General features: G+C 35.3%; 1 protein-coding gene across 1 annotated transcript in view; it reads left to right on the top strand.

Annotated features, from left to right (window-relative positions):
• UBR3 (ubiquitin protein ligase E3 component n-recognin 3) overlaps window positions 1-14,079 on the top strand; it is a 103,233-nt gene extending 89,154 nt beyond the window's left edge. The window contains 7 exon segments of the mRNA XM_062498755.1: window positions 3,228-3,352; window positions 5,858-5,983; window positions 6,481-6,588; window positions 7,403-7,579; window positions 9,188-9,397; window positions 10,926-11,065; window positions 11,684-14,079. Coding sequence (XP_062354739.1) covers window positions 3,228-3,352; window positions 5,858-5,983; window positions 6,481-6,588; window positions 7,403-7,579; window positions 9,188-9,397; window positions 10,926-11,065; window positions 11,684-11,801 — 1,004 coding nt within the window. The 3' untranslated portion in view covers window positions 11,802-14,079.
• The last annotated feature ends 423 nt before the right edge of the window (window positions 14,080-14,502 follow it).

The following is a 14,502-nucleotide window of genomic DNA, read 5'->3' as shown; positions in this document are numbered from 1 at the left end:
ATGAACACTAACACTTTTTTTTAATGATTGGATAAGGATCTTGACTAAATATAGTATGGATGTAATCAGCTTGAATAGTATACAGTTTCAAAGTGGAAGCTCAAATATTTATCTGTATATTGGAACTTTAATATACCTTTCATGGATTATCTGAAATTCAGTGCTGTCTCCCTTTGTTCTGAAGTTGTGTTTTCAAAGAAGGGTTCAAGCTTTAGATCAAGAAGAATATTTTTCAAAGGTTATTTATACAAAGATCTCCTTCTAAATTTAGTAAAAAAGGCCCTATGTCCTTAATTTTGCATCTGGTTCTCTTAGTGAATTCCTTCTGTCATCACTGCATGCCAGGGTATATAATCTAGTTTGATATTGAAATTAAAAGATGTAAATTGTTGGTAATATGCTTATTTATCTGCACATTTCTTGCAGATACACAGTTAAAATTAGAGTTCTAGAAGTATTTCCTACTTAATTTTAAGGGTGTTGGTTGATACATATAACAGGATGAGATGCTTTGAAATTATTTGGTTTCAAATATTTTTAAATATAGGAACATCATAGCATTTCTCAATATTATTCAAAAGTAAGTACAAAAGTTCTGGATTAGCCTGTGTTGATTAGATTGGCCTAGCCATAGTAATAATACTTTCAGACTGTCAGATTAGGGATAGAAGTCCTAAATGCATTTTAGTGCAGAACTTTGCTCACTGGTTTACTTCACATACTTGAAATCTTTAGAATTATTAAATTGAAAAGATGATGTAGCAAAAGCACAGCCTGCCCCAGGGGCAGCAGGAAAACAGCACACTGCCCCTACAAGCACACTGCAGGAAGTCAAAAAAAGTTGCTCCTTGAAGTAGACAAGAATGTAACAACCCTAGCATTACAGGTACCTTCAGCTGTCAAATATTTGGCGTTTTAAGAGGTAACATAGTAATAAAGTGATAATTGATGCAGTGACTGATGTTTTAGTGTGTTTCCCGTGGGTTGTTTCTATGGCTATAAAAAAAGCCTTGGTGCTCATTACACAGCATGCAGCCTCCAAGTTATTTTCCTAAGGAAAAAGAAAAAAGTAAGTTTGTGCAGAATTCAGGACTTTTTATGGGTGACCCAGATGTGGGAGTGTGCAGTTTTTGTCCAATCTTGGATTCTCCAAAAACATAATTCATAGTAATTTATGAGTCACATACATGTAAGTAAATACAAGAGCATTCATTTAATTGAAACATAATACGGGCTTGACATATTTCGGGTTAATTGAACAATTAATATTAAGGGGGGAATGGGGACAAAGAGTAATTGTATTTAGCAAAAATCAGATTTTTTAACTGTGCAGAGACACCCAGTGTTGAGCACTGCAGTCACCTGAGCAGAGCTGCAGGATGGAGCAGGCTGTGGCAGGCTGGTGCCTGGTGCCAGCAGAGTGCCTTTGCTGTTCTACGTGCAGGGGGTTTGCTCGTGCTTTCTCAGTGTCAAATTGATTTGTGTTGCCTCTGTCTGCCATTGAGGGGCTGGAACTCAGTACCTCAGGTCAGTTCTAGCAATGATTACAGACTCTTAACTTGGGCCAGAGAGGCAATTTTGACAGTTCTCTCAATGTGTGGGGTTTCATGTTGTAGATTTAAGTCCCAGAAAATTTCCTGAAAGCTTCCCTGCTGTTATTCCTTACGGTTAGGATTACTAAGAAAATGGAGCAGAGAAAGATATGGCCTCAAGATCTAGTGGGATCTGGTGAATCCTCCTCTTGGGGAAATGTGAAGAGGAACTATCATTATAATGCTGCCTGCTCTAGAATGGGGGATGGAGTACAGGACCATTCATTGTCATGTTTAACACAAGCTCCATAGGAAGATAATACAGAAAAGTCGATTTTAAATTGTGTAATAACAAATTAACTTTTAGATGCTTGAATTGTGCTTATAGTTTATGTGTGAGCTTAAGCTTATAAGCTTATTCTTAGTGAAACTAAAAATTTTCAAAATCCATATCTGCATTGATTTGTAAACACTTGTCACATAGACAATTAAATTTGTGAAATAACAATTGTTTATGTACTCAAGTCTTAGCTGTGTATATTTTAACATCTAGTAGTGGATTTTGATATTAGATGCAGGAAAGCAGAAGCTAGAAGGTGTTTCATTTTCCTGGCCTCCTCGTTTTCACATATGAAGCTCATTTAAATCCTTTGGGAAGAAAGAATGAATTTAACCCAGTTTTTGTGAGGTGCTTATGTAAATATAATTGTTTTGCTTAACTTCAAAGCCTGAGAGGACTTCTTAAACCTCTCATTTTTGTCTGCATTTTTTTAAATATCTATTACTTGCATTTGTGCTTAAGGAGTGGTGTAAGTGATGATAGAAACTTCTTTGATCTGCCTAGATTTAAAAACAAACGAGATAATTTGAGACTGGAAATAGAACCTAAAGTAAAAAGATAAAAAAGGACTACTTCAGTATCTTCATTTAAGTGAATGATTTTTTTTTCCCCCGTTTCTGTTTTAGGAAGTCTTATTTTATTTGTGTTGCTAGTTTCCCCAAAAAAGTTCAAAACCTTTCTACTGCAGCCTAGCTGTAGGAAATAATAGTCCTTTAAATATTAAAAAAAAATAAAAATTAAGATATTTGAAAATACTGTAAATGCCAGTCTGCCTTTTGTCTTTCTTGTGTATGCATGTGAGGTCCAGTAAATTGGTACTCATTCAAGAGTGTTTTGCAGCAAGTCTTTTATGGCTGGATCCATATCTGGAAGCACACTGATATGCTTGATGTTCTTGTGGTGATTTTTTAAAAAAACTAATTCTTCCAATATTTGTATGAGTGTCACCCCTGATGGGAGCCATAGGAGATGGTAGGATATGCATTTGCTTACATCTACAGAAATCAGTAGCTTAACTTGATGTAACCTTTGGACAAAATATGATTTTGTATTATTACCAGGCCACTAGGATGAAGTCATTGCTAATCAGGATTAAGATGAATATAAGGAGCAGTGGAAAATTACTTGCCTGGTACTTGTTCTGTTCACTTTGGCTGCCAAGTCATTTCTGAAAGCCAGTAAATATAGTGATATTGTGTGTGTAGTTAAAGTTGTTTTGTATGTGTTGAGGGACTGTTCTTTTTGTATAGCACTTGCTTTTCATTTCAGAATTATAATTTCCATAAATAGACTCTGTAATCATTATATTTACTAAAAATATTAAGTGTTTAAAAATCACTTTCTTTGTTTTACAGAACACTTCACCTGCATTGTAAAAGTGCTGTTCACTTTATTGTATACTCAAGCCTTGGCAGCTCTTTCTGTTAAATGCAGTGCTGAGGATAGGATGGCATGGAAAGAGTCAGGAGCTCTCAAAAAGGTTGGTTAGTTTGTTAAAACATTTATGAAATTTTGCTTAAGTATTGCTGGTGTGAATGTAACAGATACTTCTGCTTTGCATGTAATAGTTTGCTTCTGCTTCTAAATTCAGTATTTTGTTTCTGTGTGTGCAGTTTCTTCAGGTTTTTGTACATGGTGAGAGTTAAAAATTTCACAATTCATACCTAGTTCCAAAACTGAGTTTCAGATTTGAGTCTGTATATTTATAGTTTCAGTCTCTACTTTGTTGCAGTGATTGTAATCAGTAAATGCAGCTTTCCTTCCTGTGGAATTGAAGCCTTCCTATATAAACCATAGGCATTGATCTGATGCATTTCTCTACAGGAAAAGCAGGCAGCTTTCTTGACTTTTCCAACTTGCTTGTGCTATTCGTGGCTAGCTATATAAATTTCTCTCACTATGTGGTCGAGAGTGCTCATGTGATGAAGAGACAGAGAAGGAAATGTCTCACTGTTGTTTCCTTGACTTCTGGTAGTATTTACAAGTAAAGTGACAATGCATCTTTCTATTTCAGTTCAGCTGATTGAATGCCAGTTGCCACCAAAGACAAAGTTCTCTGCAGTAGCACCAGCATTCATTTAATACTTCAGTTAACTTTCTACTGCACAGTTTGGTTTTCCCAGAAGGTCAGAAAAATGCCAGTGTCAGACCACAGTAAAGGATAGAAGTGTTGGGACCAGGAGAAGAAATGGCTATTACCCCTTTATACAACAGCTGGGCCTTAGATGTAAAATGAAATGAAGATTGAGAAACATGACCTGCCTTATACGTGTAACTTGAATTTGTCATACTGGTCAGTCAGAATTCCAAGATCTTAAGGGCAAATTATCTGCTGGCCTGCTACTATGAATTTTTTTTTTTACATTGGGACTCCTGGACAGTACTTCATTTTGTTAGGTCCCTATCCACCCCTTCTTTCAATGTAATGTCATTTTCTTAGAAATACAAAGACATTTGGTTGAGGTTGTTGCTAGTGATAGGGTTTTTTTCATTGTTTACTTAAATGATTCTCAGGTGATACATAATTTTAATTTTAATTTTTCAGAGTAAAGCACTCAGGACAGGCCAGTGGTAACCACACAGTTTCCCTGTTCCTCTCTCCCAGCCCTTTGGCTCCCCTTCTCTTCTTGAGTCTGTCCTTCATCCTCATGCATGTCACAAAGGAAGCTGATTTTTAATTCAGAAATCCAGGTTCTTTCTTTAAAGTTTCTTTAAGCCCCAGTGGTTAAAAACATACGGTTCATGTTGGCTTTGTCTTCCCTGCTGGTAAGATTGACATTTTAATCCTGGGATGACTACACAGATCACACCTCACTTAACTTTTGTCTGTGGATAATGCCAAGTGAATCTATTACAGTTTGGTATTCCAGACATTAAACATGGGCTGAAGACTTTGCTCTATATTTATGTCAAATGATCATGAGGAGTTTAATTTCTCAGCAGGGCTGAGAGGTGGATATTGTACTTCTGAAACCCAAATTCACCTTCATTATCTTTGCAAGGTGTGTTACGGTGTCATAGAAAGCACATTGTAAATGCCTGTGGAGTAAACTTCCAGGAATAACATGGAAAGAAGGTTTGTCTTAGCTTCTGAATTAAGTGGGTGTTGCCTTCTGGTTCTTTGACTATAAGCATAAACAGTAAGTGTGTGGTCCCAGTATGAAAGATGAAGAATCAAAGTTGATGTCAAAATGCACTAAAGAAGCCAACTGATGAATTATATACGTCACTATGTGGTGAAGTATTTGGTTTCTTTAAGGAATCACAGTAATGTTTCACTCCCTTGTTGTTTGTTGTGTTGATAATATACTAACAAAACTCAAAATTCCTATCGAGTCATCTTTTTCCAGGGCAGAATTTATTCTGACTCAGAAGAAAATTTTTATGAGAATACTGCCTTCTATTTCTTAAGGCTTTCTGTGTTGCCTTTAAATGTAATTACTGAGTGGCTATTTATTGTTCACACTAAATATATTTTCCATCTGTAGTAGACGTTGTTCATTCCACATGCAACTTTACTTTCTGATAGGTTCATTTTAACTTAAAATATGCAGCAAATGTTTTGTCATTCATTCTGATTGGTATGTTTTCAAAAATTGCATTTTTTAGAAAAATTCTTGTATTAGTATTCAAATTTCGTTGAAACAAGATGTATCCATGAAGTGAGTCTTTCCAGTTTTAAAGTAAGCCTTCCTATACTCACAGTAAAAACATGAAATGCAAATGTTATACAAGTGCTTTCATAAAACACTCAGTTTAGAGCATATGTAATTCACTTAGCAATTCACATTTCACTTTTGAGCTAAATGCAGTCCCTTTCTGTGAAATTATATATTTGTTTTTAATTTTTTCTAGGCATTATGTATCTTTGTAGGTAAAAATTCACGTGTTGATCGAAAGGAGATATTCTTCATTGCTGTTGCTATTACAGAAACATTTTCTCCTTTTTATAACCAGCAATTTTTTGATTTCTTCTCATTTGCAGAATACATCCAGTGGAGAAAAATCTTGGGAAGTATTGCTGGGTCATGTGATCAGTGAACTGTCTAAGGGCAAGATATATGAAGGAGGAGAGACTGAAGAATTAGCAGTGGTATTGCCAAATTTCTGGAAAATTTATCCGGCATGTCCCCTTGAAGTTTTTTTGCCTCATTATAATGATTTTTCTCTGATCTTGCTAAAAACTTGCAATACAGCTCTTTATTTTCTTGATCAAAGCATATCCCTTTGGGGCAGTTTGCCTCTGCACATCTTTCTTTTAATATCAGATGTGGTCAGTGCCACATTGAGAAAGTTATTGACAAATACTTCTTATAATTATACATTTTAATCATATATATGGGTTTTAATCATATATACTAAAGACTTGTCAGAGACTTGGAAAAGTAAATATTTAAGTAGAAAACCCATTTGTTGAGGGAGAAAAAAACCTGCAGAGGTATTTCAGATTATTAGTGAAATGCTGGCCTTTGGAATTTGTTTGATGCAGTTATTTATGTAATATGCTTTAAAAAAATACTTGGTTCATACTGGAGTTTCCATACTTAGGGGATAATTGGATAATTTACCTGGGACAGAATTTAGTAATTGCTTCCTCCTGTCTAGGTAAATCCGGATTCTGTAGAGTGCTATCTGCAGCAGTTCTGCCTGCCCTTCCTCAGGATCACAAGCCTTCTTCAACACCATCTCTTTGGAGGGGATTTGCCTAGTTGTCAGGTACAGAACGAGAGGGACACACTCAAACGTTCCCATATAAAAGCTAGAGATCAAAAATTAGAACTTTAAGGTGTCTTTCTCATGGTGTACATTTTCTATCTTAAGATTTCTTTTCTATCATATGTTAGAGCACTGCAGTTTTCAAAAACATGGTATTATATTCTTAAACTTCAGCCAAGTCATGCTTATTTAATTAGGTTGGAGGTGCTTGTCTCATAAAATACCAACAGACTTTTAAAACTTGGCCAGTATTTGCAGAGGTGGTGTAATTCCACTCAGAATGGAATTCAGTACTGATTTTCTTAATGCCTCTTAATACTTCATTCTCAGAGACATTGCATCAGCAGACAATTATGTTTAAGTTCCATGACTAATTTAAATAGAGTTTACTGCACATGAGCTCCATCTTTTCCTTGCCTCATCATCTCTTTTGTAAAACAGCTGTTAGCTTGGTTGGGGTGCTAAACAGGAAAAAAAAATATTGTGGAGTTTGGGGCTTTCTTGTTTTGTTTCTGTTTTTTGGATTTGTGGTTTTTGTGGGGCAGTTCTGTTTTGTTTGTGGGGTTTGGTTTGGATTGAGGTTTAAAATTTGGTTGGTTAGTTATGGGGATTTTTTCTGACAATTTTTTTTGTTTCAAGAGTCCAGTTTGAAGTTATCTGCTAGAATTGAACCTTCCTGTGTCATGAAGCATGACTATTTGTATCTCAGTACTAGAATACTCTTTTATTGAAATAGATGTATTTTTAATAAACTATTTAAAAATTAAGAGTCTAGGTATTAATCTAAACTTCTCTGATTTCATACCTAAAAAAGGAAGATGAAGAATTCACCGTTCTTGCAAGCTGCCTGGGTCTATTACCATCTTTTCAGTCAGCTCATCAGTTCACCAGTGCCTCTTGTCTTGATTGGCCAGTGCCAGCATTTGACATGATATCACAGTGGTGCTCAGAACTGGCTTCATTTGCAGATAGACATCCAGATCAAGTAAAGGTATGTAGCAAAATTATATTTTCCAAAATAGTCATAATATGGAAGCACCTATTTATTGCTTGATTCATTTTGCACATATACTGTTGCTTTGAGTAGGGATCTGAGACTCTAAGTGAGAGAGAAATTGTTATGGGAAGTATTAGTAAGTGGGTGTGGGTTGAATTGGCTAAAAACAGGAATAAGAAGACCTGTGTGGTTTTTGTGGCTGCTGGAGACAGAATATAGAAACACTATCCTTAGATGACACTAAGTGTGTGCATGTCTTCTGCACCTGTAGCCAATAAAGGGCAGGTAATAGAAACTTTTAAGAAAACACATCTCAGAACTTTTCCTTGCCTGTTTTAAATTGCTGTAAAACATTGCATCTTCAGTTGCAATACTGAAAAAGATGAAAAGGTTAAAATCTGTTTAATAGTTACTGATGAAAGATGGTATATTTTCTCTGAAGTTTAAAGAAATGATACCAAGACTTGAGTTAGTGCAACTGAAATAATCAGTTGTGAAATGAAAGTGTTTCAAAGAGTGCATTGTTTTGATGGCAAAGCTGCATCTCAACAATTCAAGCCCCCCTCTCCTGAATCTGTGGTGTCAGGGGAGAGCCATTCCTCACTGCAATTCAGTTGTTCCTGCGAAAATTTGAATACCCAGATTAATCTCAAAATACATTTGCTACTAATCTATTAGACATTATAGATTGCAGTGAGATTGATAACATTCTTCCCATGATTGGAAAGTAACCAGGTACAAATGTGGTATTTATTTATTTTTTTATTATTATTTGCAGTTTAGGTTTCAAGGTCATGCACACTTAAACAAATATTTGGACCATGCAAGAAAGATCCCATCTGACCACTATGCCCATCAACTATAGATACAGAAAAAAATTACAGCGTTGAAGGAAAACATATTACTGTTTAAACCCACTCCCCCCTCCACCCCCCAACAAGCATTTGACCAGAAAAACCCCAACATAAAATTGGACAGTGTTATTAAGAGCAATTGAGAAGATTTAGGCTTTTCAAAGCGGGGTATATAAGACAGGTAGTGCCTGTCTTATCAAAAATGGTGAGCTCTGGTAACTTCTTAAAGGCTTGTGTCCAATACAGTTTTGAAAAACAGGCAGATGTCTTCAAATATCATTTACAGAGCCTAGCTTCAATTCTGGTTTTGAAAGTCTGAGTCTAAATTTTAGCTGGGAGACAGCTTTCATAGTCAGTGCCAGGGTTTGGGAGTAACACACTGATAATGCCAAACAAACTTAATGCAGGGAGTGAGTCTTTTCTGTAGATCACTCTTAATCCTCTTCTTTTAGCTGTGAAGGTTTTTGCACTTAAAATATGTCACGTTTAGAAAACATCCTTGGGAAGAGGCTAGTGCCCATTTTGTACCTGTTGCAAAGGGTGAAATGTGACTGCAGTTGGGGAGGGTGATTGGCCAGGAGCAGGTGACTATTACAGGGTGACATTTGACTTCTAAATTTGTGACATGCAAAAGAAATTAGATATTTTGAAACTGCATGTTTCTTTTATTTGGTGTTCTCTTTTTTTAGAAAATATAAATGCTTTAAAAAATACACTGAACTGATACATATTCTTACCTTATTTATAGGCTTTGCTTATCCAGGAGCCTAAGTGGGACTTGCCACGCCTCCTTCAGTTGCCTGAGAATTACAATACCATTTTTCAGTATTATCACAGGAAAACTTGTTCTGTTTGTACCAAGGTTCCTAAAGATCCTGCTGTTTGCTTAGTTTGTGGTACTTTTGTATGCTTGAAAGGACTATGCTGTAAACAACAGAGCTACTGTGAATGTGTACTGGTAAGAGAGAGTTAACTCAAATTCTGTAATTGATTCTCACACTCATTGATAGTTAATTCCATTGCTCAGTTTTGATGGTTTTCTTTTCAAAATGTGTTTATATAATCACAGAATAGTTTGGCTTGGAAGGGACCCTTGAAGGGTCATGTAGTCTAACCCCCAGTGATAGTGTTTAGTACTTATTTCTGAGGGCTAGACCTAGACTGGATTCTGGAGGGCAATTTACTGGCATAGCAACCTATTTCTCCTTTTTGTAAAACTCTTGCAAAGCCACTGTGTGTAATGGTGATACGAGGTTTTGATTCACAACCAGTTGAAATTAGTTTACATCGTAGATTTTAATTTTCCTCTGTTTTCTTTCCTTGCTTTCCAAGTACAAAGAAAATCAGTGTGTGGTTGATTTGAGTATTTTCTGATACCCAACCACCTACTAGAGATCTACAGACTGTAACTACATAGGCACTGATTTAAGGTCTTTGACTTTTTCAGTAGCAAAGTTTTCTAGTCAGCATATATACAAGTTCTTGCAGGAGCCTGAGTTGGATGACATCTGTTATTGTTTTTCAGACTATGATAAAGGTTTGCTCTGATAGGTTTTCTCTTTACTTCATTGAACAGTTAAGGGAAGACTGAAACTATATGGACTTCACAAAACTGTGAGAGGAATTTGTTAGAGAGATATTTATAAATGGGGCATAAAATGTCAGAGAGAATTTGGACTGTCTTGAAATTGTTTGAACACACCTTTCTCTCTTGTAATGCTAATGAAAGAAAAAAGGCTGGACAAAATTTACAGTAGAATTTATAGTTACATTTAAGGTGTCAAGCTTCATGAAAACAGAATGTTATAAAAAAGGAATTAACAATCCATATAATTAATTAATTGTCATTGTATTTGATGAGATTGTAGCTTCTAATTGTAAGCAAACCATATAGGAAGGGTGCATTTCTAAAAAAATGAATTTACAAATATAGATTGTGCTAGTCATAGAGATGAAGGAAATACTGAATAAAATAAGAATCACTAAAAATTTTTTTTACTTGATTTGTAGAGCCATAGACTAGGTCTGTGAGTATGGATAGAGAAAGCAAATGATTAACAATATAGACTGTTGTAAAAGAGGTAATATTGAGTTTTTCTAAATACTTTTTCCTGGTTTTGCCATATATGGAAAATATTTGGTAATCCTATACAGTTTGCTATACAACAACAATTTCAAAATATTGTACAGAATATTTTTGCTTATTTTTTGTAATTCAGTTTTTACATGGTAACAAATATCCTCTCTTTTTGAGTAGGGAAGCGTTTTTCTATGCAGGTGTTGTTACGGCAGCACAAGACACTGAATTCTAGTTTGGATGGAGAATTTTGGGGCAGGCTATCCTTTGGCAGACTGTCTCTTAGTAAATCATGTCTGCACGTTGTTTGAAGCAAAACGAAGTATTTTTTTTAAAATTTGTCTTAAAAAGTTGACAGACATTAACAGAATCTTTGCATTCTTGCCTTTCTACACCCATAACATTACAGCATTCTCAAAACTGTGGAGCTGGGACAGGAATATTCCTTTTGATTAATGCATCTGTAATCATCATCATACGAGGCCATCGTTTCTGCCTTTGGGGCTCTGTTTATCTCGATGCACATGGTGAAGAAGACAGAGACCTTAGGTAATGTTTTCATTGCAGCTGTGTTTCATTGTTGGTGCCTCTGCGTAGATCAACTTTGTCTTGTAACATACAATACCAGATAATAATAGATCTCTACAGTCCTTGTGTGGAATAATGGAAAATCCCCATTTATTGCAACTTGGACTGACTTTTATTGTCTCGGGTTTTTGAGGATTTTTTGGCCCACAGGTGGTGTAATCATGATCACTGAGTTACACCAGGAACCCAGCAGACAGATTACTATGTTGCCATTCCTAGCTACCATTAATTCTGAGTGTTGTGTTGGGAAACACTTACCTCCCAGTGTTGTTGTTTGGCCTTTAATCAAACAATGCAGTTGGATTCCAGTATAGGGAAGGAGCATAACTTCCAAGCCACACGTGACTGAGAAAACAAGTGATGGCTTCTGGATTCTGCTACCCAGTGTAAGGAAGGGAAGTCCCAGCAGTTACCCTACCAGAAGCAAAAATGAAAACCCCTCACCAAGAAAAATGCATGTCTACCCTGCAAAAAGAGTTGTATGAGTATTTTGTTGATTATATAATCAAGCATCTTTCTATTTACTTGGCATATTAACCATTTATTTTCTTTTTCTTCCCTTTTTTTTTCCCTCCACAGGCGTGGTAAACCCCTGTACATATGCAAGGAAAGATACAAAGTGCTTGAACAGCAGTGGGTGTCTCATACTTTTGATCATATCAATAAAAGATGGGGGCCACATTATAATGGCTTGTAAATCATCATCATCATCAGCTACACACCATGTAACTGCTGTTACCATGAAGGAATGCATCTTGACTGACAATAGCTTTAACTGAATGGGAGTTTAGCTCCTTGGCTCGGGGGGGAATCGGGTATGGGCGTAAAAGGGAAATGGAACTTTGTCAACATGTGAAATCTGTGCAAAATGAGCTGTTGTTGCTACTAAAGAATGATACAATAATTGAAATTAAATCCTCAAAATGGTGTGAGCAATCTTATTGCACTCAGTAGTCTATTTTTCTTGTGTTTTTTTAAAGCCCATTATTGTTAAGAAGCACAAATTTTACTTGGAGTTGTTTAGAGGCTCCAGGGGTAGCTGTCTGGGTTTTATTTTTCTGTGCATGGAGTTGAGTTTTTTAGCAATTTTTGCTGAAATGGTGTATATGTCTGTTACATCTACTAAGTATGTTGGATAAAATTTCTTTGCCTTTCTTGTGTTGGCTTGAGGTTTTTACTTGATAGGCATTCGTAATTAGGTCTGTAAAACGACTGTGAGACTGCATGGTAATAATTGCTCTGAAAGTTGAATTTTAAAGAGTATTTCACTTATAGTGGTCTATTGAAATATTTCAGGCATTACTGAAAACTTACACATTCTCAGGAACTTCATTTTTTTCTCTCCATAAGTAAGTGAAATAGCTATAAATTAGGTATCCTACTGCTCTTCATGTAATCCAGAACACACATTCTGTCTTCATTTTTTTTCCAGGAAGGACCTTTTCTTTTTTTCATATCAATTGAATAAATTGTTAATGATAACATACAGAAATTGCTGTATATAGGGAATTTGTATGGTGCCCAACATAACAGATCCCAGTTACAAGCATAACAACCATAAGCCTGTCTATCATTCCAAACCAGATGGATGTTTCAGAGTGATTGAATTAGCAATGTGCAGGCTATTCTAAAAATTAAACATAATTTTGTATCTTTACTGTCATTTCAGGAGGTTCCTCAATATTGTATTGTTTAAAGTAATCACTGTTTTTTCTGCTTGGTTTCCTAAAAAGGAAAAATTTTAAAAAAAGAAAATTCAACTGAGGTAGCCAAGATGAGCTACCAGTGCATGTGCAGCCTCACTGGATGAATGCCAAAGCAGTTTATGCTTAGAGGACTAAAAAACTCATGAGAAGAGGCATGGCTGGGCTAAAACCCATAGTGTAAGTAGGTAGGAAAGATTATAGTCAAAATACTGATATGTAATATATTGCTACTGTTGTTTTTCACAAGTCTTGGACATTTGTTGGCTATTTCATACAGTACTACCAAGCAGTTCCTGGTAGTTTTTACTTCCACAGCTTGCTTGTAAAATAAAATTTATGTGCGTAAAATAAAATCATCTTATGGTAAAGCCACATACACAAAGAAAACAATTCCCCAGTGGAAATCATTGTTTAGTGGAAAGTGTATAGGGGAAATAAAATGACTGTATAGCAATCAAGAACAGACTGAAGGAAAAGTAAGTAAATACAATGAGTTTTTCTGGATACCTGCAATTTGAAAAACCCTTCAATAAAGGATACTGGTTTTTATACATACATATAATTATATATATATATTTCAAAAGTATTACAGTACTTCCTGTAAGATTAGAATTACTCAACTAAATGGCTGTGTCTTTTCCAAACTATTACTTTTTTGATACTGTATTATAAGTTCTGCCTGTGATATTTTTGCATTGCTCATTAAGAATATCAGGCCATTTTGTAAGTGTGGTTAAAGAGCAAAAAGATTCTTTACATTGCCGGTATAACATTACAGGGCTCATGAACTTGAGTGATCTGTAGTTTGAAGCTCCAATGCTATATTTACAAGAGATAATGTGTTCAGAATTTGATTACTGTGTTTTATTTAAAACAGAATGTTCTCTGATTGTGCATATGGATGTGAAGAAAAACTATTAGCCTTAACTTTAACATTTGGGTATTTCATAGTGGTTATTATAGTACTGGTGAATTAGTCACCAGTCGATTTAAAAACAACAAAAAATTACTTGGTTGAAAAATTGTACTTGAATATCCTTGCATGCTGCTAAACAAGAATTTTTATTTCCCCCCTAACTTTTTAAACCCTACTTTATTAAGCTAACCTTGAAAAATAACAGGTCCAAACTGGAGTGGTGTGTGCGTGTATTACTCAAATGTTCTGGTGTGATACCCTGTATGAATGATCATTTAAGTACAGTACATTACTGTAGACTCTAAATCAATCTTTATAACACATCAGAAGAGTACAAAACTAGGAAGACAATAATTGGCATTGTAAGATATGTTAATAAAAGTCTACTGTCAATCTGTGTGTTCATGAAATTTTTTCTCTCTACCCCAATAATCCAAAATGGCACTGAATTCCACCCAATAGCCAGGCAGTTATTTAAATGTTAAAATCTTAATGCATTGAAAGTACTTTGCATTGAGAGTAAACCTGGTATGTGTTTTATTTTGTTACAGTCATGATTTTGCAATAGTAATTTGGATTATTTTACTCATAACTATAGCACTTAAAGTAATGCTTAAGTGTATTCTAGCTATTCCAGCATTGCTGCTGCAAACTGCTAAAGTTAAATTGCCGAGTTGAGAAACTACTTCTGGGAAAACTGCTTGATCTTTTCTGTCAAGTGTGTTTCTGGAAGAACTATTAGTTCAATTGGATGAATGTAATATTTATGCATTAAG

The sequence above is a fragment of the Cinclus cinclus genome, chromosome 9 (assembly GCF_963662255.1).
Source record: "Cinclus cinclus chromosome 9, bCinCin1.1, whole genome shotgun sequence".
Lineage (NCBI taxonomy): Eukaryota > Metazoa > Chordata > Aves > Passeriformes > Cinclidae > Cinclus > Cinclus cinclus.
This window is presented reverse-complemented; position numbering and strand designations above follow the sequence as displayed.